This window comes from Staurois parvus, unplaced genomic scaffold (assembly GCF_062004578.1).
Source record: "Staurois parvus isolate SC_StPar_1 unplaced genomic scaffold, SC_StPar_1.0 ptg000678l, whole genome shotgun sequence".
Taxonomy (NCBI): domain Eukaryota; kingdom Metazoa; phylum Chordata; class Amphibia; order Anura; family Ranidae; genus Staurois; species Staurois parvus.
In genome coordinates this window covers 1,317,419-1,341,473 of record NW_028318474.1, presented here as the reverse complement: position 1 = coordinate 1,341,473, position 24,055 = coordinate 1,317,419, and the positions used below count along the sequence as shown (strand labels likewise).

The window sequence follows — 24,055 nt, the reverse complement described above, 5'->3', positions numbered from 1 at the left end:
TGGTCATTATGCAATTAATTGTCCTAACAAGGTTAAAAGAACTATTGCTGTGACTGATATGATTGAGCCTGAACACATAAACTCCATAAGCCAGTCGGTCTCCCCGCTGATTCCTGAAGAGAATAAGGTGAACTCCCTGCTTTCTCATTTTGTTATCCCCATTAAATTGGTATCTGAGGGCCGTGAAATTTCCTGCTCTGCTATGCTGGATTCCGGGGCTGGGGGGAACTTTATGGATATGGAGTTTGTTCACAACCATGGTATTCAAGCCAGAAACACATTTACCCCTATTGATATGGAGACAGTAGATGGATCACCTTTATCTTCAGGACCTGTTACCCATAAAACGGTTCCCCTGGTACTGCTGTTTGAGGCTGACCATAGTGAGACTATCAGCTTTCAGCTGATTACGTCACCCAAGTTTCCCATCATCCTAGGCATTCCTTGGTTCTCCACTCACAATCCTTCCATCAATTGGGGAGCTCGGACTATAGATTTTACGTCCCCCCCCTGTGAAAAACATTGCAAAAAACCTTGCCTACCAAGTTCATCACCAACCAAGGAAGCGCAAGGTGACATAGTGGCTACCCAGTCATATGACAACTTGCCTACACATTACCATGAGTTCCGGGATGTCTGTGACAAGAAGAATGCAGATCAATTACCCCCTCATCGCCCATATTATTGCCCCATTGAGCTGCTCCCAGGGGCAGAAATACCTTTTGGTCGCCTTTTCAACCTGTCGGAACCCGAATTAAAAGTACTCAGGGTGTGGATCAATGAGAACTTGGAGAAGGGCTTTATTAGACACTCAACTTCTCCTGCGGGGGCAGCCCTGTTCTTCATTGAAAAGAAGGACTCCACCTTGCGTCCATGCATTGACTACAGAGACATGAATAAGATCACTATTAAAAACCACTATCCATTACCCTTGATCTCTGAAATGTTTGAAAGACTTCGTTCTGCCAAGATCTTTACCAAACTTGACCTACGAGGGGCATATAACCTTGTCCGCATGCGTCAAGGAGACGAATGGAAGACTGCCTTCAGAACCAGGTATGGGCATTTCGAATCCTTGGTGATGCCATTTGGACTTTGCAACGCCCCTGCAACGTTTCAACATTTTATCAACGATGTTTTTCGTGATCTGTTGGACCAATTTGTAATTGCCTATCTGGATGACATTCTTATTTTTTCTGATAATTGGGAGGAGCACCGCAAACATGTTTGAATGGTCTTTGAAAGATTAAGGCAGAATAGACTTTACATCAAATTGGAGAAATGTGAGTTTGAACAAACCCAGATCCAGTTCTTAGGCTATATCATTTCTCCAGAAGGAGTGAGCATGGATCCCGAGAAAATCAAAGCAGTGGTAGATTGGTCAGCACCAGGAAATGTTAAGGAGATTCAACGTTTTGTCGGGTTTGCCAACTTCTACAGAAAATTCATAAGAAACTTTTCTAAAGTGATAGCTCCAATCACACAGCTGACAAAAAAAGGGGTACCCTTTGTATGGACTTCTGACGCACAGGCTGCGTTTGAAAAGCTGAAGACTCTGTTCACTTCTGCACCAATTTTGGTACATCCCGACCCTGAACTACCCTTTATAGTGGAAGTGGATGCTTCCAATTCTGCCGTGGGAGCGATCCTGTCTCAGCGAAGTGGTGAAAAGATGCAGCTTCATCCTTGTGCCTACTTTTTCCCGTCTGATGTCCTCAGCCGAAAGAAATTATGACATTGGGAATAAAGAGCTACTGGCAATTAAGGAAGCCTTTTCTGAATGGAGGCATCTGCTAGAAGGGGCCAATCATCCTGTAACTGTTCTCACTGACCATAGAAATCTGGAATTCATTCGCTCGGCCAAGAGATTGTCTTCCAGACAAGCACGCTGGTCTTTATTCTTCTCAAGATTCAATTTTGTTATATCATATCGACCTGGATCGAGGAATGGTAAGGCCGATGCCTTATCAAGGATGCTGTCTGAGCCTCCCCAGGAGGGCGATTCCGAATGTTCAATCCTAACGCAAAAGAACTTCCTGGGGGCCACAAGTGCAAAGACATTCTTGAGCCTCCTCAAAGAGGGGTATGAGAATGATCCACTTCTCAGGGATCCTCCTAGGGACATAAACCTTGAGTACAAGAATGGCTTTTGGACTCTAGCATATCGTCTCTATGTACCTTGTCTGCTCGGGTGGAAGTCCTCAAATTAGTTCATGACTCCAAGCTGGCAGGACACTTTGGGATTTCAAAGACTGATGACCTTCTGTCACGTTCCTTCTGGTGGCCCAGTTACAAGAAGGATATCAAACGCTACGTGGCCTCTTGTTTGACGTGCGCACGTCATAAGACACCCCGAGCTTCTCCTTTGGGGTTACTCCAGCCACTTCCTGTTCCATCGAGACCTTGGGGGTCAATTTCTATGGACTTTGTGGTCGAATTGCCTCCCTCAAAGGAAATGACTACTATCTTGGTAGTCGTCGACCGCCTTACCAAAATGGCTCATTTTATACCTGTCAAAGGGGTACCTTCTGCCGAACAAACTGCAGAGTTGATTATTCGAGATGTTTTTAAATTACATGGAATTCCTGATGATGTGGTATCTGATAGAGGAGTACAGTTTACATCGAAATTTTGGAAAAGCTTTTGTTCAGCCTTAGGGGTAACTGTTAACCTATCCTCTGCTTTTCATCCACAGTCTAATGGTCAGACAGAGAGGACCAATCAAACTTTGGAACAGTACCTTCGGTGTTTTGTCAGCTATCTTCAGGATGACTGGGTGGACTATTTACCTACGGCAGAGTTTGCCTATAACAATGCTAAACATAGCTCCACCTCCCAAAGCCCTTTTTTGCTCAATATGGGGTATCATCCAGTTTTTATTCCGGAGCTCCCTATCACAATTCAGATTCCTGCTGTTGCCAACAGATTAACTACCTTGCAGGAGACTCAAGCGAAGTTGATCGAGACCTTGGGGGAGGCTCAGGAATGTTATAAAAGGGCTGCCGACAGTCATCGCAGATCACTTCCTACCTTTCATGTGGGTGACAAGGTTTGGCTATCTACTAAAAATCTGAAGGTTCATGTTCCATCTGCAAAGTTGGGCCAAAAGTTTGTGGGACCTTTCCAGATTTCTGCTCAGATTAACCCAGTCGCCTTTCGCTTAAAACTTCCTGACAGTATGAGGATTCACCCTGTGTTTCATGTATCACTTTTAAAACCATTTCATGAAAATCCTTTCTCTGGAAGAATTCTTCCTCCTCCTCCTCCTGTTGAGGTACAGAGTGAAGAAGAATATGTGGTGGAGAATATTCTTGACTCTAGGATGTTTAGAGGAAAATTGCAGTATCTTGTCCAATGGGAAGGATATGGGCAAGAGGAAAATTCTTGGGAGCCTGAGGAAAATGTCCATGCTCCTAGATTGACAAGAGAATTTCACCAGAGGTTTTCTCACAAGCCTGGTCCTAAGACGTCCAGGGGACGTCCTGTGAGGAGGGGAGTACTGTCAGAGCCTGGGATCGAACCTGGTCCTTCTGCAGTGAGAGGCAATGTCTCTTCTCACTGAGCTATCTGGAATGCTGGACAGCTCCCTTGACAATTCTTGGATAATCCTGCCTTATGCCTTGATTACTCTTGAACCTTGAACTCCTTGCTCCTCCCATGAACTTCCTTATAAAAGCCATGTCCATGCACTTCCTCCTTGCCAGATTATTGTGCCTTTCCAGCCAATATCCCGCTACTGTTCCTGCTGCTGTCTACACCTCCGCTACTGACCTTTGGCTTGTTCCTGACCACGATTTCGTCTCATCCTAACGTACTACGATTGATCTGCTACCATTTGTGACCGACCCTTGGCTTGTGACTGACTCTGCTTTCGTCTGATCCCTAACCTGTTGATCCGCTATTGGTTCCCAGTCTGCTCATTCCCTGGTGGGGTGATCCTGAGATCTGCGACCTGGTATTAACACGCAGCCCAATCCATCTCCACCATTAGGAGCTCTGGTGAATACTGGTTAATACTTAGACCCCGCACCTAAGGTGAGCCTGCGTCATTCCCAGGGGGATCTGCTGGTGTACCTATACTGCTGGTTTCAGGTAAGCCTTTTACTGCTATAGCAACTGGTCTCTGAACCTGACCTTATATCGTGACACTGAGATTGGCTCAGAGTCCTCCCTGGACAACTCAGAGTATTGCCGTGATAACGCATCAGCCCTGACATTCTTGGAACCAGGCAAATATGAAACCACATAGTTGAAGCGTGACAAGAACAGAGCCCATCTGGCCTGGCGCGGTGTCAATCTCTTGGCCTCCGAAAGATAAGTCAGGTTCTTGTGATCGGTAAGAATGAGGACCGGAACCGCGGAACCCTCGAGCTGGTGCCCCCATTCCTTGAGAGCCAGAATGATGACCAACAACTCCCTATCTCCAATCTGGTAGTTTCACTCTGCAGAGGAAAGCTTCCTGGAGTTGAACCCGCAGGGAAGTAGGGGTCCATCGGGCGACCAACGCTGAGACAAGAGAGCCCCTACTCCCATCTCGGAAGCATCAACCTCGAGGACGAAGGGCAACCCAGGATTGGGATGAGAAAGAATTGGAGCCGAAGCAAAGACGGCTTTCAGAGCCTCGAAAGCTACGATGGCCTCGGATGGCCACTCGTGAGGGTTGCTCCCCTTCTTGGTTAGGTCAGAGAGAGGCTTTGCCAATGTGGAGAAGTTCCTAATGAACTTCCGATAGTAGTTGTCAAAACCCAGAAAGCGCTGAATGGGCCGAAGACCATTGGGACGAGGCCACTGCAGAACCGCCGCAACCTTCTGAGGGTCCATGGAGAATCCCTCCGCGGAAATGATGTAGCCCAAAAAGGCAACTTGGGATCGATGGAACTCGCACTTCTCGAGTTTACAAAAGAGTTCGTTCTCATGTAATTGTTGCACCACCCGCTTGACATCCTGGATATGGGACTCCATGGAGGTAGAGTAAACCAAGATGTCATCCAGGTAAACCACCACGCACTGCTGCAACAAATCACGAAGGACATCGTTTATGAATTCCTGAAAAACCGCGGACGCGTTACACAACCCGAAGGGCATCACCAGGTATTCATAGTGCCCGGTTCTGGTGTTAAATGCGGTCTTCCACTCATCCCCCTGTCTGATCCGTACGAGGTTGTACGCCGCCCTAAGGTCGAGTTTGGTAAAGACTGTTGCTCCCTTAAGGCGGTCGAACAACTCAGAAATCAAAGGAATTGGGTATGCATTCTTAATGGTAATCCGATTGAGACCCCTATAATCGATGCAAGGCCTCAATTCCACACCTTTCTTCTCTACGAAAAAAAAACCTGCTCCTGCTGGGGAAGTAGACTTACAAATGTGCCCCCGGGAAAGCGCATCCACAACGTACTCCTCCATGGCCTTATTCTCCGCAACCGAGAGAGGGTACACCCTGCCATGTGGAGGAGTGGCACCAGGTTGCAAGGATATGGCGCAGTCGTAAGGACGATGAGGCGGTAAGGCACCAGCGCGTACCTTATCAAACACGTCCAGGTACTCCCCATAGTCGGTGGGCAACGCAGAGTCCGAGGAGGCACACAATACCTTAACCGGCCCACGGATGCACCCGGCCCCACACTGTGGAGACCATGAGAGAATCTCGGCTGTTTGCCAATTGAAGGTTGGATTGTGCCTCTGGAGCCAGGGATACCCCAAAACCACCGAATAGTGTGGGGAAGAAATCACCTGAAAACAGGCCAACTCCCTGTGAACAACCCCAATGGCTACCTCTATCGGCAGAGTCTCGTGGGTAACCTGCGGCGGTTGCAGGGGCCTGCCATCTATTACTTCGAGAACCAATGGGGTAGCACGAGCCTGCAGGGGAATGCTGTGCATCAAACGAGCTGTCCAAGAACAACCCACCGGCCCCAGAATCTACCAATGCCTGGGCCGTCACCGAGCCCTCCGTCCAAGAAAGGACAACGGTGATCAGTGGCTTATCCTTGCGGAACGCCGGGGACGAGGAAACTCCACCCAAGATCTGTCCCCGACATGATCTCAGGTGCGAGCGTTTTTCCGGACGGACCGGACAAGACTGCCGAAAGTGCCCACCGAGGCCACAGTACAGGCAGCGACCCTCCCGACGCCGAGCGGCCCGCTCTCCCTCGGAAAGGCGAGCAAACCCCAGCTGCATGGGCTCTCCACCAGACAAGCTATCCCCAGGAGGCGTGGGAGGAGAGGAAGGAACGGGTGGGACAGAAAACGCAGGTGCCAGTCGATTGGAAGGCCTCCACAGACGTTCCTTGAGTGAAGGCCTCTCCCTGAGCCTGGTGTCAATCAGGATCAGGAAAGAGATGAGCTCCTCCAACTCCACAGGCAGTTCCTTAGCTGCAATCTTGTCCTTCAATGTGTCAGAAAGACCATGGGAAAACGCAGCCACCAGAGCCTCATTGTTCCAACCCACCTCTGCCGCCAGGGTACAAAACTCTATGGTGCACTCGGCCACGGTCCGTGTACCCTGATGCATAATCATGAGCAGCTTGGCCGCCGAGGCGGAATGAGCCGGTACGTCGAATACCCTGCGGAAGACATCGACAAAACCGGAAAAATCTTGAATCACCGGGTCGTTCCTCTCCCATAAGGGATTTGCCCAGGCCAAGGCCTTGTCTGAGAGTAGTGAAATTAGGAACCCCACCTTTGACCTCTCAGATGGAAAGGCGTGGGGTATTAGTTCAAAATAAATACCCACCTGGTTGAGGAACCCACGACACTGACTCGGCTCACCCCCAAAGCGCTGTGGAAGAGGGGCAGAACCAGTCATACCTCTGGGCGCCACCGATGCAGCAGCCGAGGTGGTGGACGCAACAAGCGGAGAAGCAGCGGGAGAGACCACCGGAGTGACTACCAGCCTAATAGCACCAGGAGCAAGGTGCGCAGTGCGTGCAAGCAGAGTTTGCAACGCCTGAGCGAACTGATCCAACAGGTAATCCTGTTGATCGAGTCTGGCGACTAGCGTTGGGAGCGAAGGTGTGCCTGCACCGTCAGGGTTCATGGCACTTGTGTAATATCAGGGCAGGAGCTGAGGAACGGACAGGCAGGTCTAAACAATGTAACGCACTGGCTGACGACAACCACCACCCACAGACCGAAGTCCCTCAGGGCGCGCAGTCTAAGTCCCAGGCTGCCCTTCACCAGGGCCCCTGATGGTGGGGATGGACTTGACGCAGCCAGGAACCAGGACACGGCCCCCGAGACTCCTCAGTTGCGGTAATGGCCGCCGCCAATGGCGTGTAGCTGGTGGAAAAAACAATAGAGTAGTCAGGCAGACCGGGTCGACAACAACGGGACAAAATGGTACAGGACAGTAGACGAGAATCACAGGTCATGAGCCGGGTTCAGCAACAGAGGGTCAGATCAAAGGAGAACACAAAGAATAGTCGAGTCACAAGCCGAGTCAGATTCCAGGAGAGTCACGAGAGTCAGAACAGAGTAATAGCAACACAAAGACACAAGACACAAGTGCAAAGAGCATGTGCGGACCACAGGCTTATATGTCATCAGCCACACCCCTCTGGGGGATGGACCTCAGAGACCTGAAGGCATAAAGGATTCCCACCATGCTCAGCAGAAATCCAAGATGGATGCCAGCACATGGAGTAACATAACCTCTGGGAAAAGGTAGGACCTTGACATACTCCTCCTCCCTCCATGCCGCCAAACAAGCCTACTTCGTAACCTTCATCAACACCCTCTCCACCTGTCCTTGCCGACTCTTCTCCACTTTCAACTCCCTACTCTCTCCCCCCCCACCCCCACCCAGTACCTCACTCACCGCCCACGAGATTGCCAATCACTTCCAAAATAAGATCGACGCAATCCGTAAGGACATCGTCAATGCTTAACCTACCGCCCCACCTAGCCTCCCTCCCACTATAACCCCATCAACTCTCCCCTCCTCTGACCTCGCAATCGCCCTACCCCCCACCACACCTAATGTCCCGCACACTATAACCTCCCCAACGCTCCGCTCCTTCAACCTTGCTACCACTGAGGAGGTCATTAAAGGTCTTCTCAGAAGCCTGCCTCACCACTTGCCCCCTTGACCCTGTCGCCACACAACTCCTCCGGTCACCCTCCTCCTCCATCCTACGCTCCCTCACCAACATCTTCAATCTCTCCCTCTCTACTGGCGCATTCCCCTCCCCCCCTAAAAAAAACCCCCATACTCAAAATCCCTCCTTGAATCCCACCGACCTGAACAACCTTAGACCCATCTCCCTGCTGCCATTTACTTCCAAGCTCCTTGAGCGCTTAGTCTACAATCGCCTAAGTGTCCACCTCACTGACAACAACCTCCTTGATCCAAACAGAGATCCTCCTGCGCAAAAAGGGAAAGAAACCCTACTGAAAGCTGCCAGCACTTAACCTGCTACCCACACAGTATAGTGATTAATAAAATTATATGTAGTGCAGCGCTCAAATATAAAACAAATACTACAATAATTGTGCTCACATGCAATAGTGTCACAAAATAAATCTAACACAAATCATTAGGTGAGATATCTTCGTTCACAAGTGCCACTCAGTGTTATTCATCCCTTCGTGCCCACATACTATGGCAATTATAAATAAATATAAATAAACTGTCATAAGAAAAAATAATGAAACATAATTCTCACAGTGCTCCAAATATAGTGTGTGACCACACTTAATATATTAATCAAACAAGTCCCAAAAAAAAATTAATTAGAATGTCCATATAAACCGGTAAAGTTCATGCAATGTGTAAAAAAATGTGCAAACAAATGTGATCTTATTCCACAACCGTGCCACTCTTCACCTCCTAAGGCTAAATTGCCTCCTCACCTCCTTAAACTGACCCCTAAGGGCCAAACAGCTTTCAGGATCAGGATATTAAGTGTCCTATAGATAGGAAGATTTTTTTAGGGAGGGACCCGGGAGAGAGAAGTCCCCCAAGAGAAGGATGGAGAAGCCCAGGAAGAAGAGGGGATGTAGGGCAGGACTCAAAAAACAAAAGAAAAAGAGAACAGTAGGGGAAGGGGTGTTTAACATCAGTGGCTCCGAATTGACCAAAGAAGAGATTATGGTTTTAGATAAGGGCCTTAAATATGCCCCCCCTGTACCTGCTAATAAGTTCAAAATCTATATTGATACTCAAAAATGTATCAGAAAACTGAACATTAAAAAGTATTTTTTAGGACTACCTGGGGCAAAGAATAACATTGATAGTGCCCCTAGTAGTAGATTCACCCACACTAATTTTAGAAATAGATCACTTTTTAACCCTCAAATAACAAATAACAGTCAAATAGATGTTTTTAAAAAAATGGTAAATCTTGACCTAGAACGACTAACTATCCCTAGAATTAATAGAAATATAGGTATGGAAGTAGGCATTAAGAAATTAAGTAAGAGAGATGACATAGTAATCAGACCAGCAGACAAAGGGGGAGGAATCGTAGTCTTGTCCAAAGATTATTATTTGGGGGAGTTAGCTAAGCAATTGAGTGATACTCATACATATCAAGTCTTGAAGAAAGACCCCACTGTACAATATAAAAAAGAGTTGGAGGTATTGGTGAAAAAAGGTGTGGAGAAAAACATCTTGAATAAAAAAGAAGCAAGATATCTCACGCCTGATACATGTAGAGTACCAGTCATCTATACAGTTCCCAAAATTCATAAAGATGCTGTAAATCCACCTGGAAGGCCCATAGTAAATGGCATACATTCAGTTTTAGCAAGAATGGGACAATACATAGATGAATTTCTGCAACCAGTGGTGAAACAGACCCAGTCTTTTTTGAGAGACACGAAACAGCTTATTCAAATGTTGGAGGAAGAAAGAGGAGGGTGTGAGCTGTATATAGCTAGTGCAGACGTCTCCTCATTGTATACGATTATTGGACATGATGATGCAATGGAAGCAGTGGGCTGGGGTCTGAGGACATATAGTAACTTACCTTGGACACAAAGGAAGTATATATTGGAGTGTCTGGAGTTTTGCCTAGATCATAACTATTTTTGGCATGATAATAAGTATTTCAAACAAATAAGAGGTGTAGCGATGGGTGCTAGGTTTGCGCCGAGTGTAGCAAACCTATTCATGGCACATTGGGAAAACAAAACGTTATATCAGGAGTATCCTAAAGAGGTAAAGATCTATAAAAGATATATTGATGACGTGATCATTATTTGGGAAGGAGATTTAACCACCTTGTTAACATTTTTGACCAATCTGGATTCAAATAATAAAAATATTAAGTTTACGTGGGAATGGAGCAAGGAAGAGGTGAATTTCCTGGATCTTAATATTAAGATTATGAATGGAAAATTGTTAACTAAAACGAACTTCAAAACGGTTGACCGTAATGGGTATATCCCTATGGGGAGCTGTCACTACCCGCCTTGGCTGTGTAATATCCCTAAGAGGCAGTTTGTGAGACTAAGACGGAACTGCACTTTTAAAAATGATTATTTTAAACAAGCAGAGATACTAGGGTCAAGGTTTATACATAAAGGGTACCCTGAAGACAAGATTTTATCAGGGATAGAAGAAGTAGGTAATATTAAGAGAACAATTTTTGGGGGATAAAAGTAAAGATAAAAAAATAGACCCCCAAATTTCGGTAGTGCTGGATTTTAACATACATTATAAAAAGGTAGAGAGTATTTATAGGAAGCATTGGGGTATTTTGAAGTTGGATCCTGTTTTAGGGGGATTATTATCTGATACTCCCAGATTTATTTACAGAAAAGCTCCCACAATTAGGTCGAAGGTGGTTAAGAATGTTCTAGATCCTCCAACAAAAAGTCATATAACTTTCCTCAACGAAAAAGGATTCTTTCCATGTAGGAACTGTTTTGCCTGTGTAGCTACTGAAAGATTAAATAGAAGAAGGAAGGATTTTGTTGCCACCTCTACTGGTCAAAAATATGACATTAAGGATTTTATTACCTGTAGGACAGAGGGGGTGGTGTACTGCTTAGAGTGTGACTGTGGACTCCAGTACATAGGCCGACCAAAAAGGCCATTATGGAAGAGACTGAGGGAGCATGTCCAAAATATTAGAAAAGGGTTCCCAAAACATAATGTCTCTAGACACTTTGCCATATACCACAATAAAGACCCCAGTAAGATGAAATTCTGGGGGGTTGAAAAATTTAAGATACACTGGAGGGGTAGCAATAAAGTTATATCTTTGAGTCAGACTGAGTTTAGGTGGATTTATTATATGCAAACGCAGGTTCCTAAGGGGTTAAATATTGAGTTTGATCTAAACTGTTTCATTAGTGATTTTTAACTATCTGTGATCATTATATTTATGGATATTGATGTTTATGTTATTTATAGAATCAGATGTTGTATTTATTAGGTATACAGTGATCTTTGTAAATGTGCGGGTGAATTGCAGATAATAGAGTGATTTTTTAATAGGGATTCCGTAAGTGGTATTCCGATTTCTAATTTTTAATTATTAATTTTTATTCGGTTTTATTAAAGGTTGTTTTAGTAAAAAATTAAATTTTTTTATTGAAATAAATAATAAAATATTTTTAATGGTGTATAATATTTTTAAATAAATATCTTTTAATTAAATAATATGAGTATCAGTTAGGATTATTATAGCGTTTTGGGGGCTTTAGTGTATGTCCATTATGAGGTATTGGAATATGGATTCCTGTAGTATATGTATTATTGAGCTTATAATTAGCGTTTTTTAATTTTATTTAATAAAATAAACTGTGAATGAAAGGGTCTGGTTGTTAATGTTAGGGATGGATAGAATGCAGGGCGTCTGTATTATCCCTTGGACTGCAAGATGTGTCTTCATTTTTTACATGGAGATGGGCTTCAGGAAAATGGCCGCTCCGTGACAGCGAGTAGGGGGCGGGCCGTGAATTAGCAGCAAGAGGAGGTCCGTTACCTAAGGGAGGAACGACGTGTCTAGGGTAATGCCCAGAGGAAGTCACGAGTGACAGTGACGTAACGCGTAGGCACGTTAGCACGTACACTTCCGGTACACGGTGACGAACTTCCGGCGCCAGCCGCCATCTTGGTATACCCAGGAAGTCCTTCTGATTACATGCAGCACACCCGCATACTGGCCAAGGAAAAGTATGGACATATGTGAGTTGCTATGTTTACATGATCAAGGACCATTAAAGTGTTTTTGGCCTTAATACTACACTTAGAGGATTCTTTTTTGCTCACTGGGTTGGTGAGCAATTATTTCCTAGAGGCTTCCGATTTGGGGTAATGGATGTACCCTAAAGTGATCTGCAACGTCAGGAGAAGTGCCTGTTACCAGGGGATAAGGATCCTGAGTGATCCTGAAAGCTGTTTGGCCCTTAGGGGTCAGTTTAAGGAGGTGAGGAGGCAATTTAGCCTTAGGAGGTGAAGAGTGGCACGGTTGTGGAATAAGATCACATTTGTTTGCACATTTTTTTACACATTGCATGAACTTTACCGGTTTATATGGACATTCTAATTAATTTTTTTTTGGGACTTGTTTGATTAATATATTAAGTGTGGTCACACACTATATTTGGAGCACTGTGAGAATTATGTTTCATTATTTTTTCTTATGACAGTTTATTTATATTTATTTATAATTGCCATAGTATGTGGGCACGAAGGGATGAATAACACTGAGTGGCACTTGTGAACGAAGATATCTCACCTAATGATTTGTGTTAGATTTATTTTGTGACACTATTGCATGTGAGCACAATTATTGTAGTATTTGTTTTATATTTGAGCGCTGCACTACATATAATTTTATTAACCTCCTTGATCCACTACAGTCTGGCTTCCGTCCCCTACACTCCACCGAAACAGCCCTACTCAAAACCACTAATGACCTGCTAGCCGCCAGAGCTAATGGCCACTACTCAGTCCTCTTACTCCTCAACCTTTCCGCGGCCTTCGACACAGTCGACCACCCCCTCCTCCTTAATAAACTACACTCCCTCGGCATCAGAGACTCCGCTCTCTCCTGGCTCTCCTCCTATCTATCCCAACGCTCCTTCAGCATTACCTATAATGCTACCACCTCCCCCTCTCTCTCCCTCTCTGTTGGGGTCCCTCAAGGCTCTGTCCTCAGGCCCCTTCTCTTCTCCATCTACACCTCCTCCCTCGGCAAACTGATACACTCCCACGGCTTCCACTATCACCTCTACGCCGATGACACGCAAATTTACCTCTCCACCCCTCGCCTCACCCCTTCAGTCTTCGCCCGTATCACCCACCTACTGAACGACATATCAGATTGGATGTCGCTCCATTTCCTCAAATTGAACCTTTCCAAAGCCGAGCTCCTGATTTTCCCCCCAGCCCGTGCCCCCCCCACCCTCTCCATCACGACCAACAACGCCACCATCAGTCCTACCCCACAAGCCAAAGTCCTACGTGTCACTCTAGACTCAGACCTGTCCTTCCAACCCCATGTCCAATCATTGGCAAACTCATGCAGGCTCCACCTCTGCAACATCTCCAAAATACATTCGTTCCTAACCCCAGACAATACTAAACAACTCGTTCACTCCCTTATTATCTCACGTCTGGACTACTGCAACTCCCTTCTCACCGGCCTACCTCATCGCAGACTATACCCGCTTCAGTCTATCCTGAACTCAGTGGCCAGACTCATCCATCTTACCAACCGCTTTGCTTCTGCCACCCCCTCTGTCATTCCCTCCACTGGCTCCCGATTGCCCAACGCATTAAATTCAAACAACTAACACAGACATACAAAGCCATTCATATTGCTGCCCCAAACTTCCTCACCGACCTGATACCCAAATACCACCCTACCCGTAATCTTCGCTCCTCACAAGACCTCCTACTAGCTCCCTGGTCTCCACCTCCCATGCCCGACTGCAGGACTTCTCCAGGACTTACCCCATCCTCTGGAACTCACTACCTCAATCCATCAGACTGTCACCTACCCTCCTCACCTTTAGGCGCACCCTGAAAACCCATCTCTTCAGGGAAGCCTACCCCACCCTCACCTAACAGCCGATCTCCTCCACTTCTCCTACCACTCCACCCCCCCACAGTCACTTCCTCCTGTACCACTATCCCCTCCCTCCTAGATTGTAAGCTCGAACGAGCAGGGCCCATGAACCCCTCATGTTTTGTATTGTTACTGTATTGTCTCATGTTCTGTCCCCCACTATAATGTACAGCGCTGAGCAAACCTTTTAGCGCTATATAAATACTGTATAATATAATAATAATAATAATGTTTCAGCTATCAGCAGGGTTCCGCACTGACAACTGAATGTAAAATAAATAATTGCCGGTAATTAATTAAAAAAATGGCATCCACACCAGACCCTTATCCGAGCATGCAGTCATCCTTCGGTAACCCCAACACCAACATTTTTTAAAAAATGGCATGGGGTCACCCCCAAAATCCATACCAGACCCTTATCCGAGGATTCAGTCAGGCGGGTCAGCAAAGGGGGAGATGAGCAAGTACCGCGTCCCCTCCTGAACCATACCAGGACACATGCCCTCAACATGGGGGGGTGCTTTGGGGCAGGGGGTTCCCCCCCAAAGCACCTTGTCCCCATGTTGATGGGGACATGGGCCTCCTCCCCACAAATAATGAAAAAGGGGGTTTAGAGGTTCATATATAGATTTTACTGTATCACCCAATATGTGGCTTCCAGCCAGTAGCCAAAAAATATGCAAACAAACAGGGAAATTGTGAAAAGAGATTCACAGGAAAGCGGCTACATATTGGACAGAATGCGATACTCGGAAAAATTTCCAAAAAATTATACTTTATTGAACATTATTGATAGACAGTAGGGCAATCACCCTGGTTCACCATCACCTCAGTATGAAACAATACACACAGACCTCCTCCCCACAACCCTGGCTGGTGGTTGTGGGGGTCTGCAAGTGGGGGGCTTATCGGAATCTGGAAGCCCCTTTTAGCAAGGTGGCTCCCAGATCCCCCCCATGTGAATGAGTATGGGGTACATAGTACCACTGCCCATTCACAAAAAAAGTGTAGTGTGAAAAAAGACAGGAGGCAGTGTTTGACAAGTCCTTTATTACAAGAAGAAAAATAAAAGAATGTCCCCTGAAGTAGATCCAATATCAATCACAATGCCCGCCACCACCGCTGCACAACAAAAAAAGTGGGGGTCCACTTACTAAATGGTACTTCCAGATTCCGATAAGTTCCTCCACCTGCAGACCTCCACAACACCGGCCAGGGCTGTGGGGAAGTGGCCCTTGTCCCCATCACCATGGGGACAAGGTACTTTGGAGGGGGAGTCCCCCTGCCCCAAAAAACCCCCCAATGTTGAGGGCATGTGGCCTGGTATGGTTTAGGAGGGGGGCACTCGCTTGTCACCCCCCCTTTTTCCTGACCTGCTGGGCTGCATGCTCGGATAAAGTTCTGGTATGGATTTTGGGGGGGACCCCACACAATTTTTTTTAAATTTTGGCGTGGGGGTTCCCCTCAAAACCCATACCAGACCCAAAGGGGTTGGTATGGATGGAGGGGGGACCCCATGCCGTTTTTTAAATAATTTTTTAATTTCCAGAAATTTTTTTTTACATTCAGCTGTCAGTGGGGAACTACGCTGACAGCTGATGACTCATAGGTTGTTAAGGACTCTGCGGCCTCCCATTCCTTAACAACCCATGACAGTACTTTTGCGAATTTACTTTTTTATGTGATATTTACAGAGAGTTTTTGCTATTTTTAGTAAATACCACATACTAGCAATAATGAATTGACATTTTCAGTATCGCATGTAATATGTGGTCATGTGACTGACTTAACTCCTGCGATAAGCTTTAGTGAATTGTGCCCATAGTTATAAACAGGAAAAAGGATTTTTGTTTGTTTGACAGTATGATTGAAAAGAGCACAGCTATATTTATTCACCAAGAATGAACAGACTCTCTTACATTACTAAACCAATGCCAATGAGCACATTCTATGTATTTGATTAGGTAATAAAAAATGAAATATACTACTTTGTGTCCTTTTTACTCACCAGACCAGGCTGTTGATGTACTATTTGTGGAAACACTGGATACAATATTAGAGAGGGTGTCTTTTGCCCAGAATGAAAGAATGTCTTGATCGTTTTTACACTCTAATGTCAGACTTTTACCAGCTGACATACTACCTGGTGGTTTGACATAGATATTGATGATGGCTGTGAAAATACAGAAACAAAATGTGATATAATAAAAGAAGCTTTAGGGTCATCCTACGTCATGATTAAAATACAGACTACACTCAAGAACAAAAATGTAGCAAGCTTGACAGTCTTTAGATTTGGTGGCTGCATTAGTTTTCTTTTTCAGGCCAAGTACATTTTCTGCACGTACAGACGTTTTATGTTGATCCTGCCAGAAATCCAATGTGCGTGCAAATTCCTGTGCTCTGAACTGAACAGCTCACCTAATGTTCTTCTCTGGACTACAGAACACCTCTTCTGGTGATATGCAAATGAGGAAGGAGGTGTTTGCAGTCCAAATCAGGAGAGCAGTCTAGGATGGCAATGCTGCTTCTCCGTAGATACTGTATGGTGAGTGAGTGTTGTCACTCTAGGACAGAAATTGTGTTACTGGCTGATCACTGGGTGAAAATTAGAGATGAGCGAATCGAAGTAGGCGAAGTGGAATTCGTTTCGAATATTGGAAAATTTTTTCCTAAAATGGCGGCGACATGTGCGGCGACGGAGCGGGGATGTCTGGGAAGGCGCGCAGACAAGGCGCGCTGACCCATAATGCATTCCTTAATGACATGTGATCGCATTAGCCAATCAGCAGCCAGCCAGCCAGCACTGTGTAATGGTCGAGCTATAAATGGCGGCCATTTTAGAATTCTTCATTTGCCTCCAGCCATTCAAGAGAGGCAGACCGCTCTGTATTAGGGACAGAGTTAGGGCCACAGAAACATTACTTGGGGACAGAGAAACGTTACTTAGGGACAGAGAAACATTACTCAGGGACACAGAATTGTTACTGAGGGCCACAGAATCGTTACTTAGGGCCACAGAAACGCTCGTTAGGGCCACAGAATTGTTACTCAGGGACAGACACAGAATTGTTACTGAGGGCCACAGAATTGTTACTGAGGGCCACAGAAACGTTACTCAGGGACACAGAATTGTTACTGAGGGCCACAGAACTGTTACTTAGGGCCAGAGAAACGTTAGTTAGGGCCACAGAATTGTTACTCAGGGACAGACACAGAATTGTTACTGAGGGCCACAGAATTGTTACTTAGGGCCACAGAAACGTTACTCAGGGCCACAGAATTGTTACTGAGGGCCACAGAACTGTTACTTAGGGCCACAGAAACGTTAGTTAGGGCCACAGAATTGATACTCAGGGACAGACACAGAATTGTTACTTAGGGCCACAGAAACGTTACTCAGGGCCACAGAATTGTTACTGAGGGCCACAGAACTGTTACTTAGGGCCACAGAAACGTTAGTTAGGGCCACAGAATTGTTACTCAGGGACAGACACAAAATTGTTACTGAAGGCCACAGAATTGTTACTTAGGGCCACAGAAATGTTACTCAGGGACACAGAATTGTTACTGAGGGCCACAGAACTGTTACTTAGGGCCACAGAAACGTTAGTTAGGGCCACAGAATTGTTACTCAGGGACAGACACAGAATTGTTACTGAGGGCCACAGAATTGTTACTTAGGGCCACAGAAACGTTACTCAGGGACACAGAATTGTTACTGAGGGCCACAGAACTGTTACTTAGGGCCACAGAAACGTTAGTTAGGGCCACAGAATTGTTACTCAGGGACAGACACAGAATTGTTACTGAGGGACACAGAATTGTTACTGAGGGCCACAGAACTGTTACTTAGGGCCACAGAATTGTTACTCAAAGACACAGAATTGTTAATGAGGGCCACAGAACCGTTACTTAGGGCCACAGAATTGTAACTCAGGGACAGACACAGAATTGTTACTGAGGGCCACAGAATTGTTACTTAGGGCCACAGAAACGTTACTCAGGGACACAGAATTGTTACTGAGGGCCACAGAACTGTTACTTAGGGCCACAGAAACGTTAGTTAGGGCCACAGAATTGTTACTCAGGGACAGACACAGAATTGTTACTGAGGGACACAGAATTGTTACTGAGGGCCACAGAACTGTTACTTAGGGCCACAGAATTGTTACTCAGGGACACAGAATTGTTAATGAGGGCCACAGAACCGTTACTTAGGGCCACAGAATTGTTACTCAGGGACAGACACAGAATTGTTACTCAGGGACACAGAATTGTTACTGAGGGCCACAGAACCGTTACTTAGGGCCACAGAATTGTTACTGAGGGACACAGAATTGTTACTGAGGGCCACAGAACCGTTACTTAGGGCCACAGAATTGTTACTCAGGGACAGACACAGAATTGTTACTCAGGGACACAGAATTGTTACTGAGGGCCACAGAACCGTTACTTAGGGCCACAGAATTGTTACTCAGGGACACAGAATTGTTACTGAGGGCCACAGAACCGTTGCTTAGGGCCACAGAATTGTTACTCAGGGACAGACACAGAATTGTTACTGAGGGCCACAGAATTGTTACTTAGGGCCACAGAAACGTTACTCAGGGCCACAGAATTGTTACTGAGGGCCACAGAACTGTTACTTAGGGCCACAGAAATGTTAGTTAGGGCCACAGAATTGTTACTCAGGGACAGACACAGAATTGTTACTGAGGGCCACAGAATTGTTACTTAGGGCCACAGAAACGTTACTCAGGGACAGACACAGAATTGTTACTCAGGGACACAGAATTGTTACTGAGGGCCACAGAACCGTTACTTAGGGCCACAGAATTGTTACTCAGGGACACAGAATTGTTACTGAGGGCCACAGAACCGTTACTTAGGGCCACAGAAATGTTACTCAGGGACAGACACAGAATTGTTACTCAGGGACACATAATTGTTACTGAGGGCCACAGAACCATTACTCAGGGCCACAGAATTGTTACTGAGGGCCACAGAACTGTTACTTAGGGCCACAGAAACATTAGTTAGGGCCACAGAATTGTTACTCAGGGACAGACACAGAATTGTTACTGAGGGCCACAGAATTGTTACTTAGGGCCACAGAAACGTTACTCAGGGACACAGAATTGTTACTGAGGGCCACAGAACTGTTACTTAGGGCCACAGAAACGTTAGTTAGGGCCACAGAATTGTTACTCAGGGACAGACACAGAATTGTTACTGAGGGCCACAGAATTGTTACTTAGGGCCACAGAAACGTTACTCAGGGACACAGAATTGTTACTGAGGGCCACAGAACTGTTACTTAGGGCCAGAGAAACGTTACTTAGGGCCACAGAATTGTTACTCAGGGACAGACACAGAATTGTTACTGAGGGACACAGAATTGTTACTGAGGGCCACAGAACTGTTACTTAGGGCCACAGAATTGTTACTCAGGGACAGACACAGAATTGTTACTGAGGGACACAGAATTGTTACTGAGGGCCACAGAACTGTTACTTAGGGCCACAGAATTGTTACTCAGGGACACAGAATTGTTACTGAGGGCCACAGAACCGTTACTTAGGGCCACAGAATTGTTACTCAGGGACAGACACAGAATTGTTACTCAGGGACACAGAATTGTTACTGAGGGCCACAGAACCGTTACTTAGGGCCACAGAATTGTTACTCAGGGACACAGAATTGTTACTGAGGGCCACAGAACCGTTACTTAGGGCCACAGAATTGTTACTCAGGGACAGACACAGAACTGTTACTCAGGGACACAGAATTGTTACTGAGGGCCACAGAACCGTTACTTAGGGCCACAGAAACGTTACTCAGGGACACAGAATTGTTACTGAGGGCCACAGAACCGTTACTTAGGGCCACAGAATTGTTACTCAGGGACAGACACAGAATTGTTACTCAGGGACACAGAATTGTTACTGAGGGCCACAGAACCGTTACTTAGGGCCACAGAATTGTTACTGAGGGACACAGAATTGTTACTGAGGGCCACAGAACCGTTACTTAGGGCCACAGAATTGTTACTCAGGGACAGACACAGAATTGTTACTCAGGGACACAGAATTGTTACTGAGGGCCACAGAACCGTTACTTAGGGCCACAGAATTGTTACTCAGAGACAGACACAGAATTGTTACTGAGGGACACAGAATTGTTCCTGAGGGCCACAGAACCGTTACTTAGGGCCACAGAATTGTTACTGAGGGACACAGAATTGTTACTGAGGGCCACAGAACCGTTACTTAGGGCCACAGAATTGTTACTCAGGGACAGACACGGAATTGTTACTCAGGGACACAGAATTGTTACTGAGGGCCACAGAACCGTTACTTAGGGCCACAGAATTGTTACTCAGGGACAGACACAGAATTGTTACTGAGGGACACAGAATTGTTACTGAGGGCCACAGAACCGTTACTTAGGGCCACAGAATTGTTACTGAGGGACACAGAATTGTTACTGAGGGCCACAGAACCGTTGCTTAGGGCCACAGAATTGTTACTCAGGGACAGACACAGAATTGTTACTCAGGGACACAGAATTGTTACTGAGGGCCACAGAACCGTTACTTAGGGCCACAGAAACGTTACTCAGGGACACAGAATTGTTACTGAGGGCCACAGAACCGTTACTTAGGGCCACAGAAACGTTACTCAGGGACACAGAATTGTTACTGAGGGCCACAGAACCATTACTTAGGGCCACAGAAACGTTACTCAGGGACACAGAATTGTTACTGAGGGCCACAGAATTGTTACTCAGGGACAGACACAGAATTGTTACTGAGGGCCACAGAACCGTTACTTAGGGCCACAGAATTGTTACTCAGGGACAGACACAGAATTGTTACTCAGGGACAGACACAGAATTGTTACTGAGGGCCACAGAACCGTTACTTAGGGCCACAGAATTGTTACTCAGGGACAGACACAGAATTGTTACTCAGGGACACAGAATTGTTACTGAGGGCCACAGAACCGTTACTTAGGGCCACAGAATTGTTACTCAGGGACACAGAATTGTTACTGAGGGCCACAGAACCGTTACTTAGGGCCACAGAATTGTTACTCAGGGACAGACACAGAATTGTTACTCAGGGACACAGAATTGTTACTGAGGGCCACAGAACCGTTACTTAGGGCCACAGAAACGTTACTCAGGGACACAGAATTGTTACTGAGGGCCACAGAACCGTTACTTAGGGCCACAGAATTGTTACTCAGGGACAGACACAGAATTGTTACTCAGGGACACAGAATTGTTACTCAGGGACACAGAATCGTTGAATTAAAGAGTATGTCAGACAACATGCAGAGGAGTGGCAGAGGAGGCAATGTTTTAGGAGCGAGCAGACGTGGCAGCAGAGGAAGGGGTCGAGGCAGCACTATTCGCAGCCAGAGGCCAGTGCTCCCGGTGTCATCCAGCGGTCGTGTCTCCACCGACAGCCCTGCCGTCATCGATTGGTTGGCTCGGTCATCTTCCTCTTCCCAGGTCACCTCTGACACCTACAGCCAACGGTCGGTGGGTACGTCAGACACAACTGTTAGTTGGCATGGCCCGGGAGCAAGCCCACTGAAATCACGTGTCCTCTACCTGCCCCTGTCCTTTGCTGTTCCCTCACCAAGCGAAGTATCGCATGCTGTGGGCTCAGCCCCACTGTACAGTGAGGAAGAGCTAACAGAGGGCGGTCAGGAACGGGGGGAGACACCCGCCTTTTCAGCAGCCAGGCGAAGAAGTACTGGCGAGGAGAGTGGCTCGGTAGCCGGTCTAGAGACAGGTCTGTCTCCTGACCCAGACGCAGCCGAGAGGGCTAGTAGTGAGGCGGAGACCCTACTTGATGATGAGGAGGTTGATCGCACTTGGCAGCCTCGTCGTCCTCAGGTAATTTCTTCCGCATCATCAGGAGAAGAGGGTGCCAGCTTGGCAGCGAGCGAAACAGTCGGTGGGTTGCCCAGGAGGCAGCAGGGTCGCAGCAGTGTCAGTGGAGCCAAACGGCCATGGAGTAGAGCACCAGCTCCACTGCAGCCTACCACCACGGCCAGTAGTGGTGCCGGTGCGCACGGAGGAAGTAGCAGTCAGCCAGTGAGGAGTAGCGGGGGCAAAGTTTCCTACTCGGTGGTGTGGCAATTTTTCGTCAAGCCGCCCGAGGAAGTAAACATAGCCGTATGTCGACTATGTGGCCAGAAAGTCAAGCGTGGCCAGGGGGCCCATGTTGGGACTACAGCGTTGCGTCAGCATATGCAGCATCACCGTTCGGTGGCCTGGGAAAACCGTGATAAAGATACGGCGGTTCTGCCTGCCCCAGCCCCCGCTCCATCACCCGCTCCGTTACTTGCTCCGTCACCCGACGTCAATCGCCCTCTATCAGCCAGTCAAGGCTCCAACACCTCTGCTGAGGGGAGTTGTCGCTCGTTGGCATCTTCCGCTCGTTCAGATGCTCCTTCTCCTGCTACTCCTCTTCTCGGATTCCGTCAGCAGTCTTTCTTGGAATCTGTTTCCAAGAGACAACAGTTTGCGAGCACGCACCCGACGGTGCAAAAGCTGAACGTCCTCCTGTCCAAGTTGCTGGTGCTGCAGTCCCTCCCTTTCCAACTGGTGGACTCAGCACCTTTCCGAGAAATGATGGCTTGTGCCGCGCCGCGGTGGAGAGCGCCAAGCCGTCATTTCTTCGCCCAAAAGGCAGTGCCAGCCCTGCATTCACATGTAGAAGAGATGGTGGGCCAGTCTTTGAGCATGTCGGTCTCTGCCAAAGTGCACGGCAGCGCCGACGTGTGGAGCTGTAACTACGGTCAGGGACAGTACATGTCATTTACGGCCCACTGGGTGAACGTGGTGCCGGCACAGCCGCACCAGCAACTTGGACAGGTCACGACGCTTTTGCCTCCACGTTTGCACGTCCTTGGTCCAGCAAACATGTCCGCCTCTACCACCTCTTCTTCCGCCGTGTCCTCAGCTGCCACCCCCGTGCCAAGTCCCATTACCCGACCGGCATATCACATGTGCAGGGCGCAACGGTGTCACGCTGTGCTGCACCTGGTATGCCTTGGCGAACGTAGTCACACAGGGGAGGAACTTCTGAGTGTAATGAACAGAGAAATCGACAGATGGCTGTCTCCGCGCAAACTGAAAATCGGAACCATGTTGACCGACAACGGAAAGAACATGGTGTCTGCTCTGCGTCAAGGAAGGTTGTGCCATGCGCCATGCATGGCTCACGTGTTCAATCTGGTTGTCAAGCGGTTCCTAAAATCCACCATCCCACTGCAAGACATCCTTAAAATGTCACGTAAACTTTGCATGCATTTCAGCCATTCCTACACCGCAAAGCACACCCTCCTTGAGCTGCAGCGGCAGAACGGAATTCCACAGCATCGCCTGATCTGCGACGTTGCAACAAGGTGGAATTCAACCCTACACATGTTAGACCGCCTTTACGAGCAGCGAAAGGCCATCACCGATTTCCTGATGTTACAAGCGGATAAAGGTACTCCCCTGTGTAACTTAGATGTCAGCCATTGGAAGCTCATGCGTGACACCTGCCGCTTGCTCAGGCCCTTTGAGGAGGCCACGCTATTCGTGAGTCGGCAGGACTATGGGATGAACGACGTCATTCCTCTGTTGCACGTCCTGGAACAAATGCTGTTAACAATGGCTGGTCAGGGTGCGGTAGACGTGGCGCACAGATGTCAACGCCACATGACCCCTGTGGGGGCAGGACAGGAAGAAGAGGAGGAGGTAGAGGAGGACATTTGTGCTCAGGAATTATTGAGTGAAATGGGTGGTTTTTCCACTCAGCGGACAGGAGTGGAGGAGCAGGAGCATCTGGGAGAGGAGGAGGAGGAGGAGACAGAGGACCCAGACGCACCGTGGCAGTATGCTGTGGAGATGGAGGCAGGGAGTCCCTCGCATTCTTTGGCACAAATGGCCCATAGCATGCTCGGTTGCTTGCGTAGCGACAGCCGAATAATAACCATCAGACAGAGGGATGACTTTTGGCTGTC

General features: G+C 47.2%; 1 protein-coding gene across 1 annotated transcript in view; it reads right to left on the bottom strand.

Moving 5' to 3' along the window:
• LOC149447647 (adhesion G protein-coupled receptor F5-like) overlaps positions 1–24,055 on the bottom strand; it is a 183,969-nt gene that overhangs the window by 84,971 nt on the left and 74,943 nt on the right. The window contains exon 9 of the mRNA XM_089652272.1: positions 16,033–16,197. Within this exon, the coding sequence (XP_089508398.1) occupies positions 16,033–16,197 (165 nt within the window). The remainder of the gene's footprint in view (positions 1–16,032; positions 16,198–24,055) is intronic.